Source organism: Myotis yumanensis, unplaced genomic scaffold (genome assembly GCF_028538775.1).
Source record: "Myotis yumanensis isolate MYYU_CA2020_CCGP unplaced genomic scaffold, mMyoYum1.0.hap1 SCAF_7, whole genome shotgun sequence".
Classification (NCBI taxonomy): domain Eukaryota; kingdom Metazoa; phylum Chordata; class Mammalia; order Chiroptera; family Vespertilionidae; genus Myotis; species Myotis yumanensis.
The window spans coordinates 69,280,193-69,302,978 of NW_027223758.1; the positions used below are offsets into that span (position 1 = coordinate 69,280,193).

At 55.9% G+C, this 22,786-nt stretch overlaps 2 protein-coding genes across 3 annotated transcripts; one reads left to right on the top strand and one right to left on the bottom strand.

The window, feature by feature from the left end:
• Positions 1-1,999: 1,999 nt before the first annotated feature.
• Positions 2,000-9,581, bottom strand: RBPJL (recombination signal binding protein for immunoglobulin kappa J region like). Its single transcript, XM_070420867.1, is given in 12 exon segments — positions 2,000-2,373; positions 2,480-2,583; positions 2,718-2,873; positions 3,424-3,576; positions 3,862-3,971; positions 4,351-4,488; positions 6,550-6,724; positions 6,984-7,099; positions 7,276-7,346; positions 8,328-8,453; positions 9,413-9,482; positions 9,485-9,581. Coding segments are annotated over 12 exon segments (1,596 nt in total). The 3' UTR covers positions 2,000-2,093.
• A 243-nt stretch (positions 9,582-9,824) lies between these two features.
• Positions 9,825-22,536, top strand: MATN4 (matrilin 4). Of its 2 annotated transcripts, XM_070420866.1 has the most exons (10): positions 9,825-9,925; positions 12,185-12,297; positions 13,034-13,603; positions 14,284-14,406; positions 16,650-16,772; positions 16,865-16,987; positions 18,973-19,386; positions 19,481-19,633; positions 21,979-22,086; positions 22,168-22,536. In XM_070420866.1, exons 2-10 carry the CDS (start codon positions 12,219-12,221, stop codon positions 22,224-22,226), a joined length of 1,752 nt encoding a protein of 583 aa, XP_070276967.1. In that variant the 5' UTR covers positions 9,825-9,925; positions 12,185-12,218; the 3' UTR covers positions 22,227-22,536. The 2 variants fall into 2 exon arrangements, with proteins under 2 accessions (XP_070276967.1, XP_070276966.1); XM_070420865.1 differs by lacking the exon at positions 22,168-22,536 and having other exon boundaries at positions 21,979-22,133.
• Positions 22,537-22,786: the final 250 nt, after the last annotated feature.

Below are 22,786 nucleotides of genomic sequence, written 5' to 3' on the forward strand. Positions count from 1 at the left end.
GTGCCATCTGAGTTGGGTTTGGAGAACAGGGTGGTAGTGGCAGGAGAGGAAAGGAGGAAGCCTATTTTAGTGTGGAAGGAGGGGTGAAGTCAGTCCGTAGACCTTGGAAACTGGGTGATGAGGGGGAAGGAGATAACAGATGAAGGGCTATGCGGAGGGTGGGCAGGGAGGGGAGTTTGATGTTCCATGGATTCAGGCTTCAGGCTAGGAGGACCTCCAAGGACAGTCCAGCAGCTGGAACTCAGGCTCGGGCTGGAGCTTTGTGGTCATAGACTTCCAGGGGGGTGTGCGGGTGAGACCAAGCATTCTAGGGTGCCCTGAGGCAAGCTGCACGGCTGGGCCAGGGCTCTCAGGCCAACCTAGGTTCTTGGCTTCCACCGTGCCTGCCTGTGGAGTGGCAGAGGAAGTCCTTGAGGGCAGGGCTGGATGGGCCCTTGAGCCCCAACTTCCTGTGTGGTGGGCTGCGAAACTCCTCTTAGCCTCCTTCGAGTGGCTTCCTGCTTCAACACCATCGCAGGCAGGGAGCCCAAGCTCTCCTGAGGTGTGCACTCAAGTCGGGGACATTTCCCATTCAACTCGTGCCCTGCATTCCTTGGCCAGAATTCGCTCTCGGCGGCCAGGAGGGGCCTTGAACAAGCTGCTCCTTCCCTGTGACAGGGGGTTCACCCTGCTGATCGAGGCTCTGGGGAGTCGAAAGAGCAAACCTCTTGGGAAGTTTCAGCATCTTCTTTCTCACGGGGCTTTCCATGTTCTGGGAGAGGAGTTCTGCAGGAAACGAGCCCCTCCTCAGAGTTCAAGGAAAGTTCAGGCGGGGCGGGGGGGGGGGGGGGGGGGGGGGGGGAGGGGCGCGCGTTGAGGTGAGAACCCTGAACCCTGAACCAACATTTCAGACTGGTTCTCTCCGTTTGGCACCTGTGATATGTGTGCCTGGTTCCAGCAGCCAGAGTCAAGATCCTGCCTGGTTCTTCTGCTTCCCTAGAGAGCACAGAGCAGGCAGAGGGTGGGCAGGCTGCGCAGGGACGGCCTGTGACTTGGTCTCCGGGCCTCATGCAGAGAAGCTTCTCTGGCAAGCTGGGTTACTGCCCAGTTGATCTCAGATGTGTCTGGAGTTGTCCTGGGAAAGTTTTATTGTGTCCTGTGTCCCCCTCTGTGTCTGGGGCGCATCTTTGCTTGGGGTGGGGGAGGGGTAACTCATTGCCGGAGTGGACAGGTGGCCCCCATGGCAGGCACAAGGTCAGGGCTGCTGGCTTCTTCTCTAGAAAGGGCCCACAGGACAGGCTGTCTGCTCACGGCACCGTGTTTCCTCCTCTGTGTGTGTGTGAGGGTGGGGAGTACACTGGGCACCCCTCTCCTTGCGCAGGTGGGTCATACAGATTAGAGTCCCACTTGGATGGGTGGGGAGGGGCTGCTAGCATAGCAGAGTAACCCCTGACCCTCAGGACCGCATCCTATTGGGCCTACGAGAGAAGTGCCTGGGTGGATAGTTAAGATGGCAAGACCTCCCCAATGCCCAGGCACCTGCCCAACCACTAAAGATGTGAGCCAAAGAGGAAACCCAGGCAAGGGCACTGCGCCTGCCTCCAGCCATAGGGAGTACAAGGAAGGGCAGGTCTTTGTGTTCCAGGGTAGAACCCGGGGCTCCAGGTGAGACCCGGGGCTCCAGGTGGGACCCGAGGCTCCAGGTGGGACCCGAGGCTCCAGGTGGCACTTGACACTCCCGACAGATCTCATACTCTGATCAGGACCCGTGCTCCCGGGTCTGTAGGCCAGGCCTGTGCGTGAGAAACGATGTGAGACACAGAGACAGAGAGAGACAAAGATGGAGCGACAGGGCACACAGACAGACATCTACAAAGTTACTGAGGGAGAGACAGATTGTTTGATTTAGAGAGTGAAACGGAGACAAAGGCGGGAGAGCCACACTCTGAGTGCACGCAAAGAGCATCTTCCTCGATGTCAAAGGAGGAGCCAGCTACTCGGGGAAGACCCGCAGGGCCGGTGTCAATGGCGAGAGCCTCTGCGGCTGCCGGGACTGGGCCTTCCCTTGCATGCGGCAAATTGGGCCGAGGGCGGGGCGGGGCCAGCCTGGGCGCCTAGGTCTGGATGAAGAGGTGGAAGTTGGTGCGCGTGAACTCGCGGTGAATGCTCTCCAGCAGCGCGTCCGCGTCGGCGTCGGTGGCGGGCGGGGGCGCGCCCGGCGGGACGGGCCGCGCGCTGTACTCGGGGGTGTAGGTGAAGGAGAAGGCGCTGGGGTAGAAGAGGCCGTCGGCGCGCACCAGGCTCACCGCCACCGTGATGGGTGTGCGCAGCCAGCGCCAGTCGCTGCCGAAGGCGGCCACCACCGGCACCACGCACACCAGGGACCGCGGGCTCCTGGGGCGGGGCGCGGGGGGTAGGGCTGCCGTGACATCCGGGAGGGCTGATGACAAGCACCCTCCTCTCCCCTTCCCGGGGCCCAAGGAGGCTCCCCCGCCCATACCTGTACATGGTCTCGGCTTCCACGTCCCCGAACCACACCTTGAGCCCCGCGTGGAAGTTCTCACCGTGGAGCTCCAGTGTGGCCACGTCACCCCCGCCACTCAGCTGGGAGAGGGGGGGACCGGGAGGTGTGGGGGAAGGGGTGGCCACAGGCCTGCTGCCCTGCCTCCCAGCGCCCCATCCCCAGCGCAGGCAGCCCACCAGAGTCCCCCTACTCCCCCACCCCCACCCCCATTCACCTCGAGGGTGCTGATGAGGGGCACCGGGGTGACCGGCTCCCGGGTGCACAACAGGCTGGTGCTGAAGGAGAATTCCACCGACTCGGTGCCTATGATGGTCCAGCAAGAGCTGTCGTTGAGCAACGCCCTGTTCGCCTCCTTGGGGCAGGGGGAGGCCTGCGCGGAGACGCGAGGGGAGGGGCGGGAGCTCTGGTTAGCTGTGCCTGGGCTTCCGCGTTCTGGGTTCCAGCCCCAGGCGCTGCGGTTTACATGCCCTTGGAGCTTGGACAAGGCCCCTCAGTTCTCCCAGAGTTAAATAAGTTCGCTGGGTGAACTGGCTTCTGAAGGCCTATTTTGTTAGGATTCTAGAATTCTATGTTTAACGCTGCAATGCTGTGCCCTAACATTCTACAGTTCTATGGCTTACAACTTATGATTCGAATGGACTTTGCTCAATAATACTCAATACTCTTATTTGTTGTTTTTATTTACAGTCTACAATTTTATATTCCAACCTTCTATGACTCTAATAGTCTCTGGGAAGGAGTACTGCTCAGTAATATTATTTTTTTACACATTCTCTGATTCTGTCTCCATAGTCTCTGGTTCTGGCATTCCCTGGGAGGAAGTAGAGCTCATTATGACGATGATGGCCTTACATGCTGTGTGTGGTTCTCTGCGTTCTGACTTTCTAAGATGCTTGGTGCTGATAATCTCTACTCCTCACCTGGAACTGCACCACCTTCTCTGTGGCAAGACACAGGTAGGTGCCGCCGCCTCCAGGAGGGCCCCCAGGAAACTGGAGTGCACACTTGTGCAGCTGGGAGATGGGCTCGTCCACGTCGAGGAGTGCGCACTGTTTGGCTACTTTGCGGATGATCTACAACAAAAAGGTGACAGGAAGTGTGACAGCCAGGTGCCTGAGTGCCGGATGCCACCCCCCCCCCCCCCAAAGCCAGCTTTCTGCTACTCTAATAGCCATGTGGGCACTGGCGGACCCCCCCACCCCCGCCCATGCCAGCCCTTTGCCTCTATCCAGCCCCACAAAGCCCTGAGTATCTGGGTAAGAACTGAATAGGTATCTTTCTGCCTCAGGCCCTCACCCTCCAGCCCTGCCCACGTGGGTCACCCTCTGCGTGGGTCTGGAGACCCTCCCTTCCCTTACCATTGGAGGTAGGGTGATGCCCGTGACAGTGCAGACCAGCTGCACCAGGGAGCCATAGCGGACGTAGCCCTCTCGAGGTGGGAAGTCCCCCTGGGAGGAGTGGTCATCAGCTGGGAGGAGAGGGGGGAAAGGAAGGAAGAAGAGGATCTCAGAGGGCCCCAAGCTTCTGCTCCAAGCCCTGCCCTTCTCGCCTCTGGCTCCACCCCATTCGCAGGCGGGTTTTGTGGGTACGGTTGGAGGTTCTCCTCCTGGGGGCGTCACTGGTGGCCACCCTCGCCAGTGTCTGACCCCTGGGACATGGGCTGAGTGAGGGCCTGGGCTGGACACTGGAGTCAGGGGCTTGGGTCCTCACTGGGACCCCTGGCAAGTCTTTTTGTGTTTCAAAGTCTCAGTTCCAAGGGCGGAGTTTACCTTCCTTGAAGGGTTGTGGTGAAGATCAAAGAAGCGAATGACTGCAAGTGCCCAGCCCCTGCCCTCCGGTGTAATTACCCAGGTGGAGGGTGAAGGCAGCCCACTGGCGCGCACTGGCCACGAAGGCCCCGTCCTCCACGGAGAGGTAGCGCGTGGAGACCGTCTGGGAGCGCAGGCGGTTGAAGAGGGAGACCTTGGAGCCCGAGGATATGCACACTGAGAGGGGAGGTGGAATCAGTGCCCTGGCCTGGCTGGGTCCCTTGGACATGCCAGACACATCTGGTCTGTCCCCTGTGCCCATTTGACTCATATGCCCACCAGCCTAGACACAGTGGGCATTCATATTTCACAGCTGCTTATCCAGTACCTGCCCTAGTCCTGCTTCTGCACTTGTACCTGCTCCCTTTTGCTGCCTGGGCATCCTTTAGCTCAATACACAGTTACCAAGTAGCCACTAAGTGTGGCAGGCACTGAGCAGGGTGCTGGGCCCCAACGGGGGAATCAGACCCAGTGTTGCTCTGGAGGAGCTCACGGTCTCAGAGGGGAAACAGGGACATAAATGTAAAATTTCAGTCTGGTGTGTAAGGACAGGGTTAAGGAGGGCTTCCTGGAGGAGGGTATACTCTCAGCTGGGGAACATGAAGTAGGTAGAAGTGCTTGGGGGGCTGCATAAGCAGAGGCCATGTGGTGTGAAACAGCAGTCCAATGTTTCCAGGGCTTGACATTGATCTCTTCCAGCTTCTCACATAGGAAGAGCCACAGTTTGTTTTCTGATTAGATTTTGACCACCTGGGGAGAAAGCCTTGGGTCGTCTCCCTCTCTCCCCTCACAGCACGAGGCATACTATAGGTGCCCAGTTTACACTTAGCCCAAGTTCCCATCATTGAATAATAGCTAAAGTTTGCTGTGGGTCAGGTACTGTTTTCAATGCTTTATAGGTATTAGTTCATTTGAACCTCTCAACAGCCCTCGGAGGTAGATGATATTATCTCTCCTGAGGAGAGCAACTTGCTGAAGGTCACTGGGCTAGCAAAGGGTAGAGCCAGGATGCAAAGCCAGGCCACCTGGCTCCAGAATCTGCCCTGCACCCATCACACTATAACACCTACTCCTCCCTGGCCCTTTCCTGATACCAAGGGTCAGCCAGAGCACTGCCTGCATCTGAGACCTCCTTCAGGGGTCTTAACAGACAGGGAGTGTGGTGTAGGAGTAAGAGCTGAGCTCCGGAGTCACATTGACACAAGTCCAAATCCTGGCTGGACCACTTCCTAGCTGGCCAATCATGGGCAACACACCTGGAATAGGATAGGCCCAAATGTGTCTCAAATGAATGGATGAATGTTCCAAACCTCATTTTCCTCATCCACAACATGGGAACAGTGACAGTACCTACCTCACAGGGACACAGTGAGCATCCAATAGGCTGATGCGTGGAATGTGTTCCAGGAAAGCTAACCCTCCCTCCCCCCTCCCATCGAGCGTAGTGGTGTCACTGTTATCCAGGCTTTCCCCCCTTATAGTCTCAAATCCTCCAGTACTTGGCTCCCGGGACAGTACTTGTCTCAAACTGCCTCTTTGACCCTCTATGCATGCCCCTCTTCCTGCTAGACTGTGTGTTCCTCCAGACAGACACTTGTCCTTGTTTTATAGGGATCCAGCACCCAGCACAGAGCCAGGCACAGAGCAAGCCCTGAGTAAATATTTTTTAACTGAATTTCCTTTGTCGTTTTATTGTCACTTTTTTTTTCTTAAATATATTTTATTGACTTCCCACTGAGAGGAAGGGAGAGAGATAGAGAGCTAGAAACATCGATGAGAGAGAAACACCGATCAGCCGCCTCCCGCACATCCCCCACTGGGGGTGTGCCCGCAACCCAGGCACATGCCCCCGACCGGAATGGAACCTGGGACCCCTCAGTCCGCAGGCCGACGCTCCATCCACTGAGCCAAACCGGCCTCGGCTATTGTCACTTTTAATCTGTCTCTAGTTCAGTATCTGCTGGCCGTTTGAGGGCCCCCCAACTACCCCGTCCCTAACTCGCACACTCAAAACTGGTCCCCTCTCCTCTCTGCCCTTGCTTCTCTAACTTATTCCCAGAGCTCAGCTGCACTGGCTCAGCTAGACCAGATCCCCGCCCCGCTCGGCTCAGACCCCGCCTCTTCCACTCTGACCCCACCCCTACAGTCCAGGTCTCCCCCCCCCCCCCGCCCCCACCCCCAAGTAAGATTTGAGGGCACCCCCCGGCCACGTCTACGATCCAGCCCCGCCCCGCTCACGGTCGGTGTTTTTCAGCGACTGCTTCTTCTGTGAGGGCTTCGAGATGACCTTGATGAGGCGGCTGTGGAAGGTGCCCAGCTCCTGGCCCCCTCGGAGCACCAGCCGCAGCACCAGCCGGAAGTGCTTCCTCTTGTCTGCGTCTGAGATGTACAGGGTCTTGGCGCAACTGAATTCCTAGGGGTTGAGGGGGTGGGGCCGGCTCATCCCAGCTGTCCGCCTCGGGGTGAACCTTGCTCCCCCAGTTATCTGACGTCCGCCCCATCGGCCGTGACGGAAGCGGCCTAGTCCAAGCTCTCGGTGCACCCTCCTTGCAGACCCTCGGTGTCCAGGCCCCTCCTTACCTGTCGCGTGGCTTCTGCAGAAGAGATGAGCTCTCCTCCCCAAGGAAGAGGCGAGGGTGGAGCAGGACTGGGACCCCCTCCTATGCACTCACCCTGGAGTCAGGCTGCTCCTCGAAATTTAACTTCTGCGTCTCGGCGGCGCTGCCAGATGCGCCGTCCAGTCCCATGTAACCGCAGACAGTGGGCCCCGGTTCCCCTGCTGGGTGGGCTGGAAAGGGACGCCGGCGGGCTCGGGAGGACTCCGGGTGAGCTCAGGTGCCGGGCAAGCCTACTTTTCGCCGCCAGAGGGCGTGGCGAGACTGAGTCTGCGGACCGCCCCGCTCCCAATCCCTACTGCGTGGTCCCCTACCCAGGAAGGCGACCAGTCCGGGGGTCTGTCCTCACCTTGGCCGGGCACTGGCTTCACCCTCCAGCCAGGACCCGCGAGGTACACACAGGGCGGGGGGCAGAAGAACCTGCGGAGACATGTAAGCGCTGAGCTCGTGTATCATCTCCACTGTTCTGTCTTGTAGGCATCTCAAAGGGAGCAGAAACCTGAAAGAATCCCCCTCTGCCTTTCCCACCTCCCTCCCCAGGCTCCTCCAAGACTTCGAACCCCATGAACATCCGAGCCTTCTCCACTCCACCTTTAAAACATATCCAGGACCCACTGGCTTCTTGGCACCTCCGCATCTTTATTTGTAAAACCATGAGCCAACCATGTCACTCATCTTCTTAAAATCCTCCAATGGTTTAGACTCAAAGTCCTCATATAACCTGGTCCCTGCTTACCTCTCCAACTTATTTCCTACATCCCCACCCCCTTCTCAAACTGCAGCCACTGTACTTCTTTTGTACCCCAAACAGGCCATTTTGGTACTGCCTCAGGGTTTGTGCATTTTCTGTTTCTCCTCATTGGAACACGATTCCCCCAGACTCCCTCCTGTCTGGCTCCATTTTCACATTCAAGTCTCAGATCAGACGTTAGCTTGACCTTTCTAGCAAAAGTACCCTCCCTTCTGTTTCTATCACATTGCACTATCTCTTCCCTCCCAGTTTTCGTCGGGATCTTGTTCATTGATTTCAGGGGCTTTATGGTCTGTCTCTTCCACACTAGAATGAAGATGCCATGAGAGCAGGGACTGTATTTGTCTTTTTCAGCTATATGCCCAGTGCCCAGCGGTGCCCAGAGAGCCTGGCACATGACAAGCACTCAGTTACTAGATGTTGAATGAAAGTATGAATGAATGGGTGAATGAGTGAATGAATGGAGACTGTAGATTCCCAGGGAGGTTCTGCTAAGACCAAAGTGGGGACTATTGGTGGCTGAAGGAAAAGGCCCATGATCAGCCAATAGCTGGGCCCCAGTCCTCCTCAGGTTCCAAAAGATGGTAAACAGGAGGCGCGCACAGGGCCAAATGCCGAAGTGACCTGGGAGGGGCGGACGAGGCACCTACCGCTTCTCATTTCCGTATGATTTCTGGGCCACCTTGGCGTGCAGGATCCGCACCGTCTGCTGGCACTGCAGCTGCAAGCACCGGCGCACGCCTTCCCTCAGGACAGTGGTGCGCTCTGGGGATGCCCTGGGAGGCCACAGCAGGGAGCAGCAAAGGGTGAGGTGGCATGGAGTTCGAAGCGCACGTATGTTGAATGAAATAAAGTTCTAGTGGTGACCGCTCGTGGACACATGCAAATATTTGGGCTGCGGGGTTCTCAGTGAGGCTTGAGGGAGCCCACCTGGACCACCCAGGCACCACTCTGCTGGTCTGGCTCCACGCCCATCGTAGCCTGGAGCATTGAGGAGATGGCCCAGCAGCACAAAGACCCAACTTGTGTTGGCCTTGGGGTGGAGGCAGACTGTGTGAGGGCGCCTGGCTCTCCCTGCACCCTGAGGGGACCCACCCAGGGAAGTCTTGATGCCAGGGGACGGTAGGCTTTGCTGGACCCAGGGAGCAGAGTGCTCTCTTGCCTGCTGGCAGACACCTGCAAAGGCTGAAGGGCCCTAACCCGCGTCCCCAGTATCCTGGGATTGGGGGAGCAGAGCATTTCCGTTTTCCCCTGGTCAAAATAACCCTCCCTCCTTCCCCCCCGCAGAGCAGAGGCCTGTTTCTGTCTCATTGTACTCTCCTTGATCGCAGGGCCTCCACTGCCATGTGGAGGGGGCCAGGCAGAGCCTAGGGCCTGATGGCTTCTCAGCCTGCGAGTTTTAATGGGTGAGGGTGGATGAGGGTGGGTGAAGGTGTGTGAGGGTAAGTGAGGGTGGATGAGGGTGGGTGAGGGTGGGTGAGGTTGGATGGGTGAGGGTGGGTGAGGGTAGGTGAGGGTGGGTAAAGGTGGGTGGAGCTGGGTGGAGGTGGATGAGGGTGGGTGAGGGTGAGTGAAGGTGGATGAGGGTGGGTGAGGGTGGGTGAGGGTGGGTGGGTGGGCCCAAGACTTATGCAATTGCAGAGAACGTGCGAAGGAGTCCGTGGTGGCAGAGATTTGAGGGACGACCAGTGAGGCGGGGCGGAGCCATGAACCAAGGCTGTTCTGAACCCTTTACCCTCTTCGCAGGACCCGTGTCCAGGGCCTCTCCTCACTCCTGGAGGGGGCAGCGGAGGGCAAGAGCCGGCCGCGCCCTCGGAAGCCGGACCAGGCAAATGGCCGCCCGGCCAAGCCCCGCTCCACCCCTTGGGGCTCCCCGGGGAAGTGGCTCGAGGCCTCCAACGCATTCCGGCTGCAGAGGGGCGGCCGCCCAGCCTCCCGCGGCACCGAATTCCGGCCCTGCGGGCCGCGACGGCGGCTCCCTCGGTGGCTGGAGCCGGGGGCGCCGCTCAGGCCCCGCCCCGCCCTCGGAGCGAGGGGATCGCCCTGCCAGTGGGAGGGTCGCAGCCCGCGCCCCCCCCTCCCCACCCGCCGCCCGGGTTAAATGCGCCGCCGCCGGCGCCCGCGGCAGCTGCCTGGCTGTCCCCGCCTCGGGCACGCTGCCCGCGCCCTACCTGCTCCAGCTGCCCGCGAGGCCCCGCCCGTCGGCTCCACTCTGCGGCCGCGCCTCCGAGTTGTCTCGCAGGTTCAGGTGAGTCAGAGGGCCTGGGGGTTCTGCGGGGGAGCAGGCCACCAGCCAGACCAGGCGACCGCACTTAGCCGCGGCTGCACCCCTATTGTGTCCGCCCTGGACCCGCGGTGCCCTTCCCACCTCCGTGGGGTCCTTTCCAAGTTGAGTCCACACCAGCAAGCCCACCAAAAAGGGAGGGGACGTTTCCCCTAATCTCCTCCCCTCGGGAACCTCCTGGAACCTCCTCAAGGTGCTCACCCTTCAGCCAGCTCTTGAGGAATTATTCACAGCGCTCTCCTCCCCCTGGAGCCCGCTCTCCCCACCCGAAAGGCATTTATTTCCAAATCGTTCATTTTAACGCAGGGTTTAGTCACCCCTCCAAGGAGCTCTGGCTTCCAGCTCAGCCTTGTCACCACGTTGCTGTGTGGCTTTGGGTGAGACACTGCTGTCTCTGGACCTAGCTCCTTCCTCTGTGGAAGGAGGGGGTTGGAAAGGTGATGAACTTGGAGGCAGCCGCTGTTTTGATTTTCTAGGGCTCCTGGGCCACAGTAGGATGCCAGGTGAGGTGTTTGCTCACGCCAAGAGCAGGATAAGGGCAGCCTTAATCAAGATTGGGGGGCCTGGAGGCTTCTGAAAGTAGGAAAGGATGGGAGGTGGCAAAAGCCCTTTGTGCCTTTAAAACGCCCCTGCTCTGGGGGGTGGGGGGGGGGGCGGGATGCTGGCCTCAGCTATGGCCCAAGCTAGAGAAAGCATTCCACACTTTCCCACCTCCAGCAGCTGGCACATCTGGCTTAGTCACCCTCCGTGACGGACTCTGCCAGACGGATTTTTGTTCCTCCACCGGCCTGAAGGCGGAGGCGGAGAGGATCCGGGACGGGAAGGCCGCCTGCAGTGAGCGGCGGCACCGACCTTGCTCAGAATAGGCCCATTCACGGACTGGGGGAAGGGGCGGTGCTGCGGTTGGGTTAGGGGCGGCTGGCCCCCCTACCAAGAGACAGCAATAGAAAAATGGCCAACTCAGCTTCAGCGCGGGGCGCGGGAGTGGGTAGAAGGCAGAGGGAGTGAATGCAAAGAAAAGAGGTCCAGTGGCTCCTAGACACCAGGTTGCCAGGCAACTCAAAAGGAAGAAGGGGAACAAGGAGTCCCCGGTTCCTCTGCAGCTCCGTGGGCAGCCTTCTTGGGCCTCATTTCCCCATCTGTACAATGGGAGTCTTTCTCGTGTTGCTCCAGGGGCCTCGTGAAGGGCCTCGGGAGGGTAAACGCTCACCTGCTGCCCCCACAGGGTCCATGGCCGCGTTCTGCTCCCTCACAGCCCTCAGGGTGCGCCCCGTGCTGCCGCCCTCAGAACCCTGCGCACTCCTGCTCCCGAGCCCTCCTGCCGGATATAGCCTACCCCCGCCTTATCTCAAGGCCCCGGGCTCCCGGCCCGCTGTTTGCTCTGGGCAGGGGCACCTGCGGGGCAGATGTGGGCTTCCCACGGCCACCGAGCCAACGGAGCCAGGCCCGGGAGGCGCCCCCTGGCGGTTCTCCTGAGAGCTGGAGGGGAGTCAGGCACTAAGCCTGGAATTCAAGTGCGCGGTGGGTTTTGGCCACGCAGTGCCCGCCCCTTACCCTCTCAACCCGAGCGCTCGGCCCTCCCCGAGGCCGGCGGTGGCGCGGTGTGTGGCTGAGTGTGTGTGTGCGTGTGTGAGCGTGTGTGTGAGTGCGTGTGTGTGTGAGCGTGTGTGTGTGAGAGTGTGTGTGAGCGTGTGTGTGTGTATGTGTGAGCGTGTGTGTGTGTGTGTGTGTGTGTGTGTGTGCGAAGGACAGCCACACAGAGGCGCCTGTACAGGGAGGGGAAGGGGACCCGCGGGGGGAATGGCTTCCTTCTGCAGAGGTTTTCCTCCCCGGGAAGCGAGGGCGTGGAACAGTCGCTACCAGTCCCCTGGGTGTAGGATTACCGCCCAGCGCAGCCACTTTCTTGTCGTGAGACTTTGGGTTCCGGCGCTCAAATTCGTTGAGCCTGTTTCCTAGTCTGTAAAACGGGAACAGTAACAGCGTGTCTCATAGAATTGTCAGAGGACTACATGCCACAATGCGTGAGAAGCAGTTAACATTGTGCCTGGCACAAGGAATTCAGCAATCTCACTGTAATGAAAACTAATTATTGTGAAAAGATACACGAAAGTAGAGAGATTAGTAAAATAAACCCAGGATCCTCCTACGGCTCCAAGTGCCCCTCACCCAGAATGAGGGTTCTGCAGATACTATTGTTTTGCCATTTCCTTTCCCCCCCTCCAGGCTCTGACACCCCATTTCCTGTCCCCCAAGTGCCATGAGGGGCCTCCCCTGCTCACCACTGCCCATATTGCTGCTCCTTCTCCAGCCCTGGGAAACCCAGCTCCAGTTCGAAGGTGAGCAGGGGCCCAGCCCTGACAGCGAGGGGCGAGGAACAGGCAGGTTTTCTGTCCACAGCCAGCTAGGCCTGCTGGGAGAGGAAAGCCAGACTTTGGTGCCCACCCCCCCCCCCACCCCCCGCCCACACACACAGCAGGCTGGGTTCGAATTCACCCTGGGCCTCAGTCTCCTCATCTGTAGGATGCGGCTTAGAGATAACAAGATTGGGCTCATGCAGAATGCCCATTTGGTGCTAAATTTTTCAGAGCTAATTGGAAAAAAAATCAAGAGATTTCACATAAAAATCCATATTTGGGACTTCTTTAAAAATCCAAGGATCTGCTAACACGGATCTGCATGGCTGTATGCAACTTTTGGCTGCAGCTGCCCACTCTAGGAGGGATACGGGCTCTCGGGGTGCCCGCCATCCCACCCCACCGGTTCACTCATTTATGTTGCCCACCTGGCTCCTACAGGCATTTGAGTTGCGACGTTCCCGCTCCCTCTCCCAAAGGGGCAATGCCTCCTCGGAATAGCCCTCAGAGCTGTGGGGTAGAGGACCGGTGAAATCTCCCAGCCCAGGCCCTCAGCACATGCTGGGCGAGTGAAGGCATCTACCGTGCAGTTGCCAGGGTAGTTCCGTGTGAGCACTGTTATGCAGGGAGGGTGCCATTCCGCCCTGGTTTTCCCTGGGGATCTCCTCGGAAAGGAGGCTTCGCTGACCTAGGAAAGTCCTTCCTGGTCTCCTCGCAGGTCCCAGGTGCCGCACTGGACCCCTGGACTTGGTGTTTGTGATTGACAGCTCGCGCAGCGTGCGCCCCTTCGAATTCGAGACCATGCGGCAGTTCCTGGTGGGCCTCCTCCGCCGCTTGGACGTGGGGCCCAACGCCACGCGCGTCGGCGTGATCCAGTATTCGAGTCAAGTGCAGAGCGTCTTCCGGCTCGGAGCCTTCTCGCACCGCGAGGACATGGAGCGCGCCATCCGCGCCTTGGTGCCCCTGGCGCAGGGCACCATGACGGGGCTGGCCATCCAATACGCCATGAATGTGGCCTTCAGCGTGGCCGAAGGCGCCCGCCCGCTGGAGGCGCGCGTGCCGCGAGTCGCTGTGATCGTGACCGACGGGCGGCCCCAGGATCGGGTGGCGGAGGTGGCGGCGCAGGCGCGCGCCCGCGGCATCGAGATCTATGCGGTGGGGGTGCAGCGCGCCGACGTGGGCTCCCTGCGCGCCATGGCCTCGCCCCCTCTGGACGAGCACGTCTTCCTGGTCGAGTCCTTCGACCTTATCCAGGAGTTTGGCCTGCAGTTCCAGGGCCGGCTGTGTGGTGAGTTGGGGAGCGCTGGAGCGAGGCTCAATGTGCCTCCATTCCCATTCCTGCCCCAGTGCCTCCCCCCACCAGGCGGGGCCCCGCCCACCAGAGAGAGGAGGCGCCCAAGGCCTAACGCAGCCACGCTGTGTCACAGGCCAGCTCTGGCCACTTTTGCTTAGGCTTCATCCACCGGGAGCAACATTTGGCGCACTCTCCAAGTAGGATGAGCTGTGGCTTAACACAGGCTTCATGTCCAACTCCAACACCGCCCCTCAACACTGGAAGCGCCGCCCCTCAAAGATGAGAGCCCACTACCCACTTCAAAGAGTCATGTCTCGCCCACATGGGCATAGCCCTGCCCACTCGCACCTTAGCTCCTCCTCCAAGCTGATAGAGCTGTTTGAGTCACACCTCGGGTGACTCCGCCCACCTGGATTCAGCGCCTCTCCGCCTCTACCTGCATAGTCTTGCCCCAGCCCATTACACATATAGCCCGCCTCCCGCTTCTGAGCCTATTCACAGGGGCTGTGAATAGGGCCCTGTTCCTTCCCGTTCAGATCGGCCCTTCTCGAGTGAATCATATCCCACCTAAGTCCAAACCTGATCATGGTTCCTGCCTTTGACCCCGCCCAGCTGTCTCCTGTTAGAGGGTCTGCCCATCTGTCCCCTGCTCTTCTACTCTTGTGTGTCCTCAGGAAAGAACCTGTGTGCTGAGGGGGGACACGGCTGCCAGCACCAATGTGTCAGCTCCCCTGGCACCTTCCACTGCACCTGCAACCCCGGCTACCAGCTAGCAGCAGATCACAAGGGCTGTTTGGGTGAGAACTATTCCGGCCCTGCCATCCTGAGCCTTCTGAGGCTCCCCTTTGCCCCAGCATCAGCCCAATGCGTCTGGAAAGGTCTTTGGAAGTAAAGTCCAGCTCCCTCGCTTTATAGGTCTGAGAAAGGGAAGGCATGCCTGGAGCCACACAAGTCCTTGATGTGACCACGGCTAGAAACCGTGACCCCGCAATTAAGTGTGCTTTCTGCATCCTCCCGTCTCCTGTCTGGCTCCAATACACCTCCTAAACGTGTCTGTGTCTTCTCACAGGCACGTCTTTACAGTTTCTGTAACTGAGACACTGTCTGAGTCTTCACTTATGGTCTCCATACACCACCTCCCCTGCCATGTACATGCTGTCATTCCTGCTTCTGCATCTCACCTGGGCTGCTCACCTGGGCTCTCTTCCTGCTCCTCCCTGCACCTGCAAATCTTTCAAGGCCGGGTTCTTTATTTTTGCCTCCTGAAAAGCCACGACACACAATGCCTTTGCTTGTACAATTGGGACTTTCTTTTTCATGTGTATCTGTGTCCGCTCCTTTCATCTTAATGACAGATACCATGTGCTGAGTGCCAAGTTAATATCAGGCATTGTGCTTGGAGCACTGCATACATTATCTCCCAGCCTCACCCCAACCTGGAAAATGAGGTCATGTGATCCCCATAATGTCCGCTGGGGGTTTCTTGTTTCTAGAACTTTGACAAAACTGGTTTGAAACCCCATGTGATGACCCATGAACATCCCAATCCCTCCCCCAGATCTCCGGGAATTCCCCAAGTGCTTACATTCTGTGGCCCCCTCACACTCTGAGCTTCTGCGGAATGCAATCAGTTTATGGCTCCTCTCTCAATTTCTCAACCCCACACATGCTGTCCTTGTTCCATGCGCATAAATCAGCCTCCCCCTTGGTTCACACACTTGTACACACAACTACATGTGTGTGTACTTGTAAGTGCGTGCATATGCCCATTTCACTAAAGATGGGGTGGGCACAGGTGTGAATTACATCTCAGTAAAGCCAAACATACCGGTACACACACCAAAGGAAACATCCTTTTTCAAAAATCTTTATTGCTGAAAGTATTACAGATGTCCCCTGAAACATCCATTTTATAAATAATTGAATACTAAGCACCCTTGACCCTGAAAGCCCTCAGTCACCCACTGCAAGGGATTTTTTTACTGGCATTCTCAACCCACACAGCCACTCTTCTTCACACCATTTGTCTTGTTCTTTTTCTTCTTCTCTCCACTTCCCCCTCTTTTCTAGAAACCCCAAATTCTCACTTTTTTTTATGCAGGATAATTCACCTCTCTCCAGCTCTTATTCCCCAGTGCAGCGCCAGGCCATCTTTGCACATCTAAGCCATCAAGATACACAGCAGGGCAATAGCTCACCTTCCCCAGAAGGAAGTTGTAAATAGCAATGGCTCTCTTCCATTGTTTCCTCATTTTGCAGGTGGGGAAATGGAGGCTGAGACGGGTGAAGTGGCAGGATCTAGTCCTCCTGCATTAGTCAGTGAGCATCTTCAGGGCAGGGCCCTGTCTTCCACAGCTGTGGTTCTTGGTCTTAATCCTGGCTTAGTAAGGCGCACTCTGGGATGCATCTGGGTCTTGAGCTGGTAGGGCCACCTGGCCCAGAGCAGGGAGGCCTGTGCATATAGGAATCACAGATGCCTGGTTACCACCCCAGGTTAATTAAATCAGGATAGTTGGGAATTGCAGTACAGGCATCAGAGAAGGAGGGAAAGGGATAGAGAGATAGAAATATCAATGATAAGAGAGAATCACTGATCAGCTGCCTCCTGCACACCCCACACTGGAAATCAAGCCTGCAACCTGGGCATGTGCCCTGACCGTGAATCGACCTCCTGGTTCACAGGGTGACACTCAGCCACTGAGCCATGCCAGCTGGTTGGGGTGTGGGTATTTTTTAAAAGCTGTGCTGTCAGGGTTGAGAGGTGCAGCCCCCAAAGTATATGCCAGCTTCCCCTCTTCCTCAGCCATTGACCTGTGCACTGAAGAAACTCATGGCTGTGAGCACCACTGTGTCAGTTCCCCAGGTTCCTATTTCTGTTGATTCAGAGCGGGCTTTGTATCCCAGCAGGAGCAGAGGAGCTGCAGGGTTGAGGGATTCCCCCCCCCCACCACCACCACCCCCCACACATTAGCACCCTGGATCGAGATCTCTAATGGCTCCAATCAGAAGCGATATCTTACTGCCTTTCCCTTCCCACCAGTCATTGATCACTGCAGCTTTGGGAACCACAGCTGCCAGCATGAGTGTGTGAGCACCCTTGGTGGGCCAAGGTGCCGCTGCAGAGAAGGCCACGAGTTGCTACCTGATGGGAGGAGCTGTCATGGTGAGGAGGGGTCTCCTGCCTTGTGCAGAGGGGCAAAGGGTCTTAGCTAGTGGAGTCCACCCTGACTTATCCCGACCTGTCTCTCCTTCCAGCTCGGGACCTTTGCAATGGCATAGACCATGGATGTGAGTTCCAGTGTGTGAGTGATGGCCTCACCTACCGCTGCCTGTGCCCTGATGGACGGCAACTCCAGGCAGATGGCAAGAGCTGCAACCGTGAGTTATGGGTGGGAGGGGACACTGTCTGTCCCTGCCCCACTGCTCACGTTCTGAGCATCCTTGACTTTGGTGTGGGTGTGGTGTGAATGTGTGAGTGTAGATGGTGGTGATGGCATTGGAGGGTGTGCCATGCCCTGCCTCTATCTCTTTCTCTTCAATTCTTTACCCTGTTGCCAATATATTCTTATTGATTTTAGAGAGAGTGATAGAAACATCAATGATGAGAGAGAATTATTGATCGGCTGCCTCCTGCACGCCCCATACTGGGGATCGAGCCCACAACCCAGGCATGTGCCCTGACTAGGAATGGAATGGTGACCTCCTGGTTCATAGATCGATCCTCAATCACTGAGCAAGGTTAATTTTTTAAAAATACATACATGGGTGAGCAAAAGTAAGATTACAGTTGTGAGTACGTGAAACACAAATTTATTCTTGTGTTATTATTTGTTGATTATTGTATTATTTTCCATACAAACAGCTATAACCTACTTTTGCCCACTCCTGTATTTGATCACATACTTCCCTCGCTCAAAAGCCATCTGTGCCTACAGAATAAAGATCAAATGCCTTACCTCTGAGTTTTTCAAATGGGGGGTACAACCACATTCATGGATAATGAAATCAAATTAGGGAGTTACAACCAGTATTAATAAGAAAGAAAGAAAAAATAGAGTTTACAGCATGTAGAAAGAATAAATATTTCATGAAACGTAATTTTAATTGGGCATATGTAGTACATCATGATGTATTATTACGGTTGTTGTTGTTTTTACTGTGGGTTGTGGTCACATTTTTGAAACTACTGCCTTAGCTCATCACAGTCTAGCTTCAGCCAACCCCATAAGCCTGTCTCTTGCCACACTTGAACACTTTAGCCAGACTGGCCTGTCTTTCCCCAAATGTGTCAAGAGCTTCCATGCCTGGACATATCGTGCCCTCACCATCTAGAATGTCCCTCCATGCCTTGGAGAAGTCCCACTCTTCTTTGAAGACCAAGTCAAATGTCACCACCTCCATGCAGGAATGAATTATTCTTCCCTCAGGTTCTCTGCTGTAACATAGGGCACGTCTGACTGCTCTGCTCTGTCCTAATTTCCTTATGGATCAGGATTATGTTACATTTATTGTTGAAACACCTTCAGGACTAGCAAAGTCCCAGGCTCAGAACAGGGGAGTCCACATTGCAGAGTGCTTACGCGCCTGGGTTTGGGGGCCAGACAGACCTAGTTTCAAACCCTGGCTATGGAATCCAGAGCAAAACGCTTTATACTTCAGAACCCCGAGTTACAGAAAATGGGGATAATCCCCAAGGTTATTGGGAAGATTGAGAAACAACATATAAAGCTCCTAGCCCAGTGCCTGACACACAGTAAGCTGTCAAATACTAATGTTTTTCTTTTTATTTCGTATTGTTAATACTGGTAAAGTGTTAAGGATTCTGTCTGGTACATAGCAGATGATCAATAAAGACTAACTATTGTAGCCGAAACCGGTTTGGCTCAGTGGATAGAGCGTCAGCCTGCGGACTGAAGGGTCCCAGGTTTGATTCCGGTCAAGGGCATGTACCTTGGTTGCGGGCATATCCCCAGTGGGAGATGTGCAGGAGGCAGCTGATCGATGTTCCTCTCTCCTCGATGTTTCTAACTCTCTATCTTTCTCCCTTCCTCTCTGTAAAAAATCAATAAAATATATGTAAAAAAAAAAATTAAAACTAACTATTGTAGTTGTGGGTATTATTATTATTGTTATTAAGATGCTTTTAGCATATTGCCTGGTTTGTTGTGCTCAGCACTCAATAAATGGCAAAGGTTGTAACGATGCTGATAATAATAATAACAATACATCATGCCAGTGCCTGGCCCAGGAAGGCCTTCACGCATGGTATCTGTTATAGAATGAATGAGTGACGAGCTGGGTAGATGGCTGCTGCCAGCCAAGATTCTGGTCTCTCCATCCAAGACCTTCTCCTCACTGCCTAGGGTGCCGGGAGGGCCACGTGGATCTGGTTCTGCTGGTCGATGGCTCCAAGAGCGTGCGCCCTCAGAACTTCGAGCTGGTGAAGCGCTTTGTGAACCAGATCGTGGACTTCCTGGACGTGTCCCCCGAGGGCACGCGTGTGGGGATGGTGCAGTTCTCCAGCCGAGTGCGCACCGAGTTCCCTCTGGGCCGCTATGGCACCGCGGCCGAGGTGAAGCAGGCGGTCCTGGCTGTGGAGTACATGGAGCGCGGTACCATGACTGGGCTGGCGCTGCGCCACATGGTGGAACACAGCTTCTCCGAGGCGCAGGGCGCGCGGCCCCGCGTCCTCAATGTACCTCGCGTGGGCCTGGTCTTCACCGATGGCCGCTCCCAGGATGACATCTCAGTGTGGGCTGCGCGCGCCAAGGAGGAAGGTGGGCTTGGCGCGAGGCGCGCTGGCGTGGGGTTGGGTTGGACGCGGGGAGGTGACTTTCCTGAGGTCCAGGGCGCCCCCTGTACCCTCCGTAGGCATCGTCATGTACGCCGTGGGCGTGGGCAAGGCGGTGGAGGAGGAGCTGCGCGAGATCGCCTCCGAGCCCGCAGAGCTGCACGTGTCCTACTCCCCCGACTTCAGCACCATGACGCACCTGCTGGAGAACCTCAAAGGCAGCATCTGCCCGGGTGAGCACGTCTGGCTCGGGCCCCTTCCCTTCTCTCTTTGCCCAATCTCTAATATCTCCCCTTACTGTTCACCCCCATCCCCTCCTGGAGTTACAGGCAGGGCGTGGGCCTCACCAGACAGAGCCTTGTTACTCAAAGTGTGGCCCGAGACCAGCGGCAGGGCCCTCACTGGGTAGCTTGTTAGAACAGCAGCATTTCCAACTCTCTCCAGGCCCAATGAAACAGATTTTGCACTTGAACCAAATGCATTTGTATGTACGTTAAAGTTTAAGAAGCACTAGACTAGGCTAGACCTGTCCCCAAACTAGTGGGTGTTCAGAATGATTGGGGAAGTTTCTCAGAGGAATGCCAACCAGTGTTTCTATAGTTCATTAACTTGGAATTCAATTGTACAGACTTGGCAAAGTGGCAGGACGGAGTGTTTCAAGTACACAAAGCTATGTATTTTCGTTTGAACAATGTAGCCCATAAATGCAATCCGTACTTCATGGTGTTCCGCTGAAAAAATGCTGTGAAAGAGGAGAAGAGAGCAGTTGAACCTTGTGAACTGTAGTTTAGAGGCCATACAGGGGATTTTGGGTGTAGTTTTTACCATAGAGTCTTTAGACTCTAACCCAGGCCTAAGATGTGACTCTTCTTTCAGATTTCCAGGCCCTACCTCCAGAGCGAGGTTCAGGAGAGCTAGGCTGGGCCTAGGAAGTCTCTCTCTCTCTCTCTCTCTCTCTCACACACACACACACAGAACTGCACGGGTCCACTTATATGTGGATAAAATGTATGCCTGTAAGTAGACTCGCTCAGTTCAAATCCATGTTGTTCATAGGTCAACGAATCCACATATGCAGAGGGCTGACTTTAAGTGATCTGCAGATTTTCAACTATGCAGTGGGTCAGAGTTTCTAATCCTTGCTTTGTTCAAGGGTCAGCTGTATATACATACATATAGGTGGATACATACATATATGTGTGTATGTATATGCATATACGTATATACACATGCACACATACACCCCCAGGCTAATTCTAATAATTAGCCACCACATTGGGGAGGCACTGGATAGATGCTCCTTCAGGGCCCTTCCTGTCCTGGCTCTCATGTCCCACACAGTGTAACATTGGATAAGACACTTAATCCCTACCCATACCTCAACTTCCCTTCTGTAACAGGGGAGGGTGCTGGCTACCCAAGGTTGTCTCCAGCTCTAGAATCCTAAGAGAAACCTGGGCTCTGGGGTTGAGGCCCTTCACCAATTGGCTGTATGACTTTGGGCAGATCCCCCCCCCGCCTTGATTTCCTCATCTGCAAAGTTAGGAGTCTTTGTGGGACAGTCACCGATGCCATTAATGGATGACATACAGCAGTTTGCTAAGGATGCATACAAGACTAAGAAGTAACCTTTAAAATCATAACAGCAATTCTTTATTGGAGGCCCAGGCATTGTGCTGTCATTAAAAATGCCACATGTTTACAGAACGTCAGTGAATCCAAGGTACCATCCATTGTCAAATTCACCATTATTTTCTATGTAGCTAAGAAAAATGGGGCCAAATTTAATTATAGGCACTTATTGCGTCAGACTCACCTAGAGGTTCAGTTAAAACACAGATTGCTGGGCGCCAACTTCAGTGTTTCTGATCCAGGTAGAGCCTGATAATTTGCATTTCTAATAACTTCCCAGATGATGCTAATGCTTCCTCTCCCGGGACACTTGGAGAACCGCTGGTCTAGTTGAAATACACGGTCAGGTATTTACTGTGTCAGGCAGTGCTCTGGATCTGCAGTCCCAATAAGGTAGCCACCAGGGACATGTGCCCACTTAATTTAAATTAATTACAATTAAAGTAAAAAATTAGTTCTGTAGTTACACAAAGCCATATTTCAGGTGTTAAATAGCCACACGTGGCTTGTGGCTATCACACAGGACAGGGCAGATATGGAACATGTCATCGCTGCATAAAGTTTCACTCGGAGAGTGCTGCTGTGAACTCTTGCCGCTATTTTATTTTAACAAGATCTCCGGGTGATTCTGAGCATCGAGTTTTGAGAAACACTCTTCTAAGGTGTGTATAGACACACACAAATGATAGAATCCTCAGTACCAGCCAATGAATAGATTTTCTCGTATGCTTTTTTACAGATGGGGAAACTGAGGCTTAGAAAGGTTGAGTGAGGTTTCCAATATCTCACAGCTACTAGTATGTAGCTGGACTTATCCCAGGTCTGTTTGAACCCAAAGCCCATACACTCAACCACAAGCTGGGTGGAGGCAGAGCACAGGGCCTTGGCCAGGGACCCCTGGTCCTGCAGATTCTCATTCCCCTGACTCTCTGTCCCTGGCTGGCAGAGGAGGGCATCAGCGCCGGGACAGAGCTTCGGAGTCCCTGTGAGTGCGAAAGCCTCGTGGAGTTCCAGGGCCGCACGCTGGGGGCGCTCGAGAGTCTCACTCAGAACCATATCCTTTGAGTTGGGGGTGCCGGCTGGAGTGAAGGGGACGGGACCCCCGCGATCCCCGCCGGTTTCCTTAACCGCTCACTCGCCCAGCTGACGGCGCGCCTGGAGGATTTGGAGAATCAGCTGGCCACCCATATGTGAGGTCCGCGGTGGCCCGGGCCGGGCAGGGGTGAAGCCCCAAGGACAATGCCTCCTCTTGCGCCATCGGGGCGCCAGGGCGGGACTGAGCCTGAGCCCCTTGGGCTCGGACTGTCGGGGACCGGGGGCTGGCGGGTTCCCAGCGCTGAGCTGGCCTCGCCCGGATCACAAGCCTGACTGCGGAGGACGGGGACGCGTGCTGGATCCGCACGCTCTGCCGCTTGCTTCTCTGCTCTCAGTTCTTTGTTGGATTTCTTTTTTTGTTTGTTTGTTTTCTTTTTCTTAAAAAAAAAAAAAATCTGGTTTCCTCGGGGTCGGTTTGTGGGTCTTGCTCCGCCGCCAGGGGGAGGGGAGGCCAGACGGAGCGCGCTCCTGCGGCGCCCGAGTGGCGTCTCCTCCGAGAAAGGCGCATTGTGCGGGGGTCGGGCTGGGGGGCAGGGGCCTGGGCACCGCTTCCCCCTCCTTGTTTATTCAGCCAGAACAGACGGCTCCTTCTGCCGGCTGCGGGAAGGGAGGGGGCTCCAGGGGAACCCCTGGGGTCTGCGCAAGTCTGCGCCCCCTCC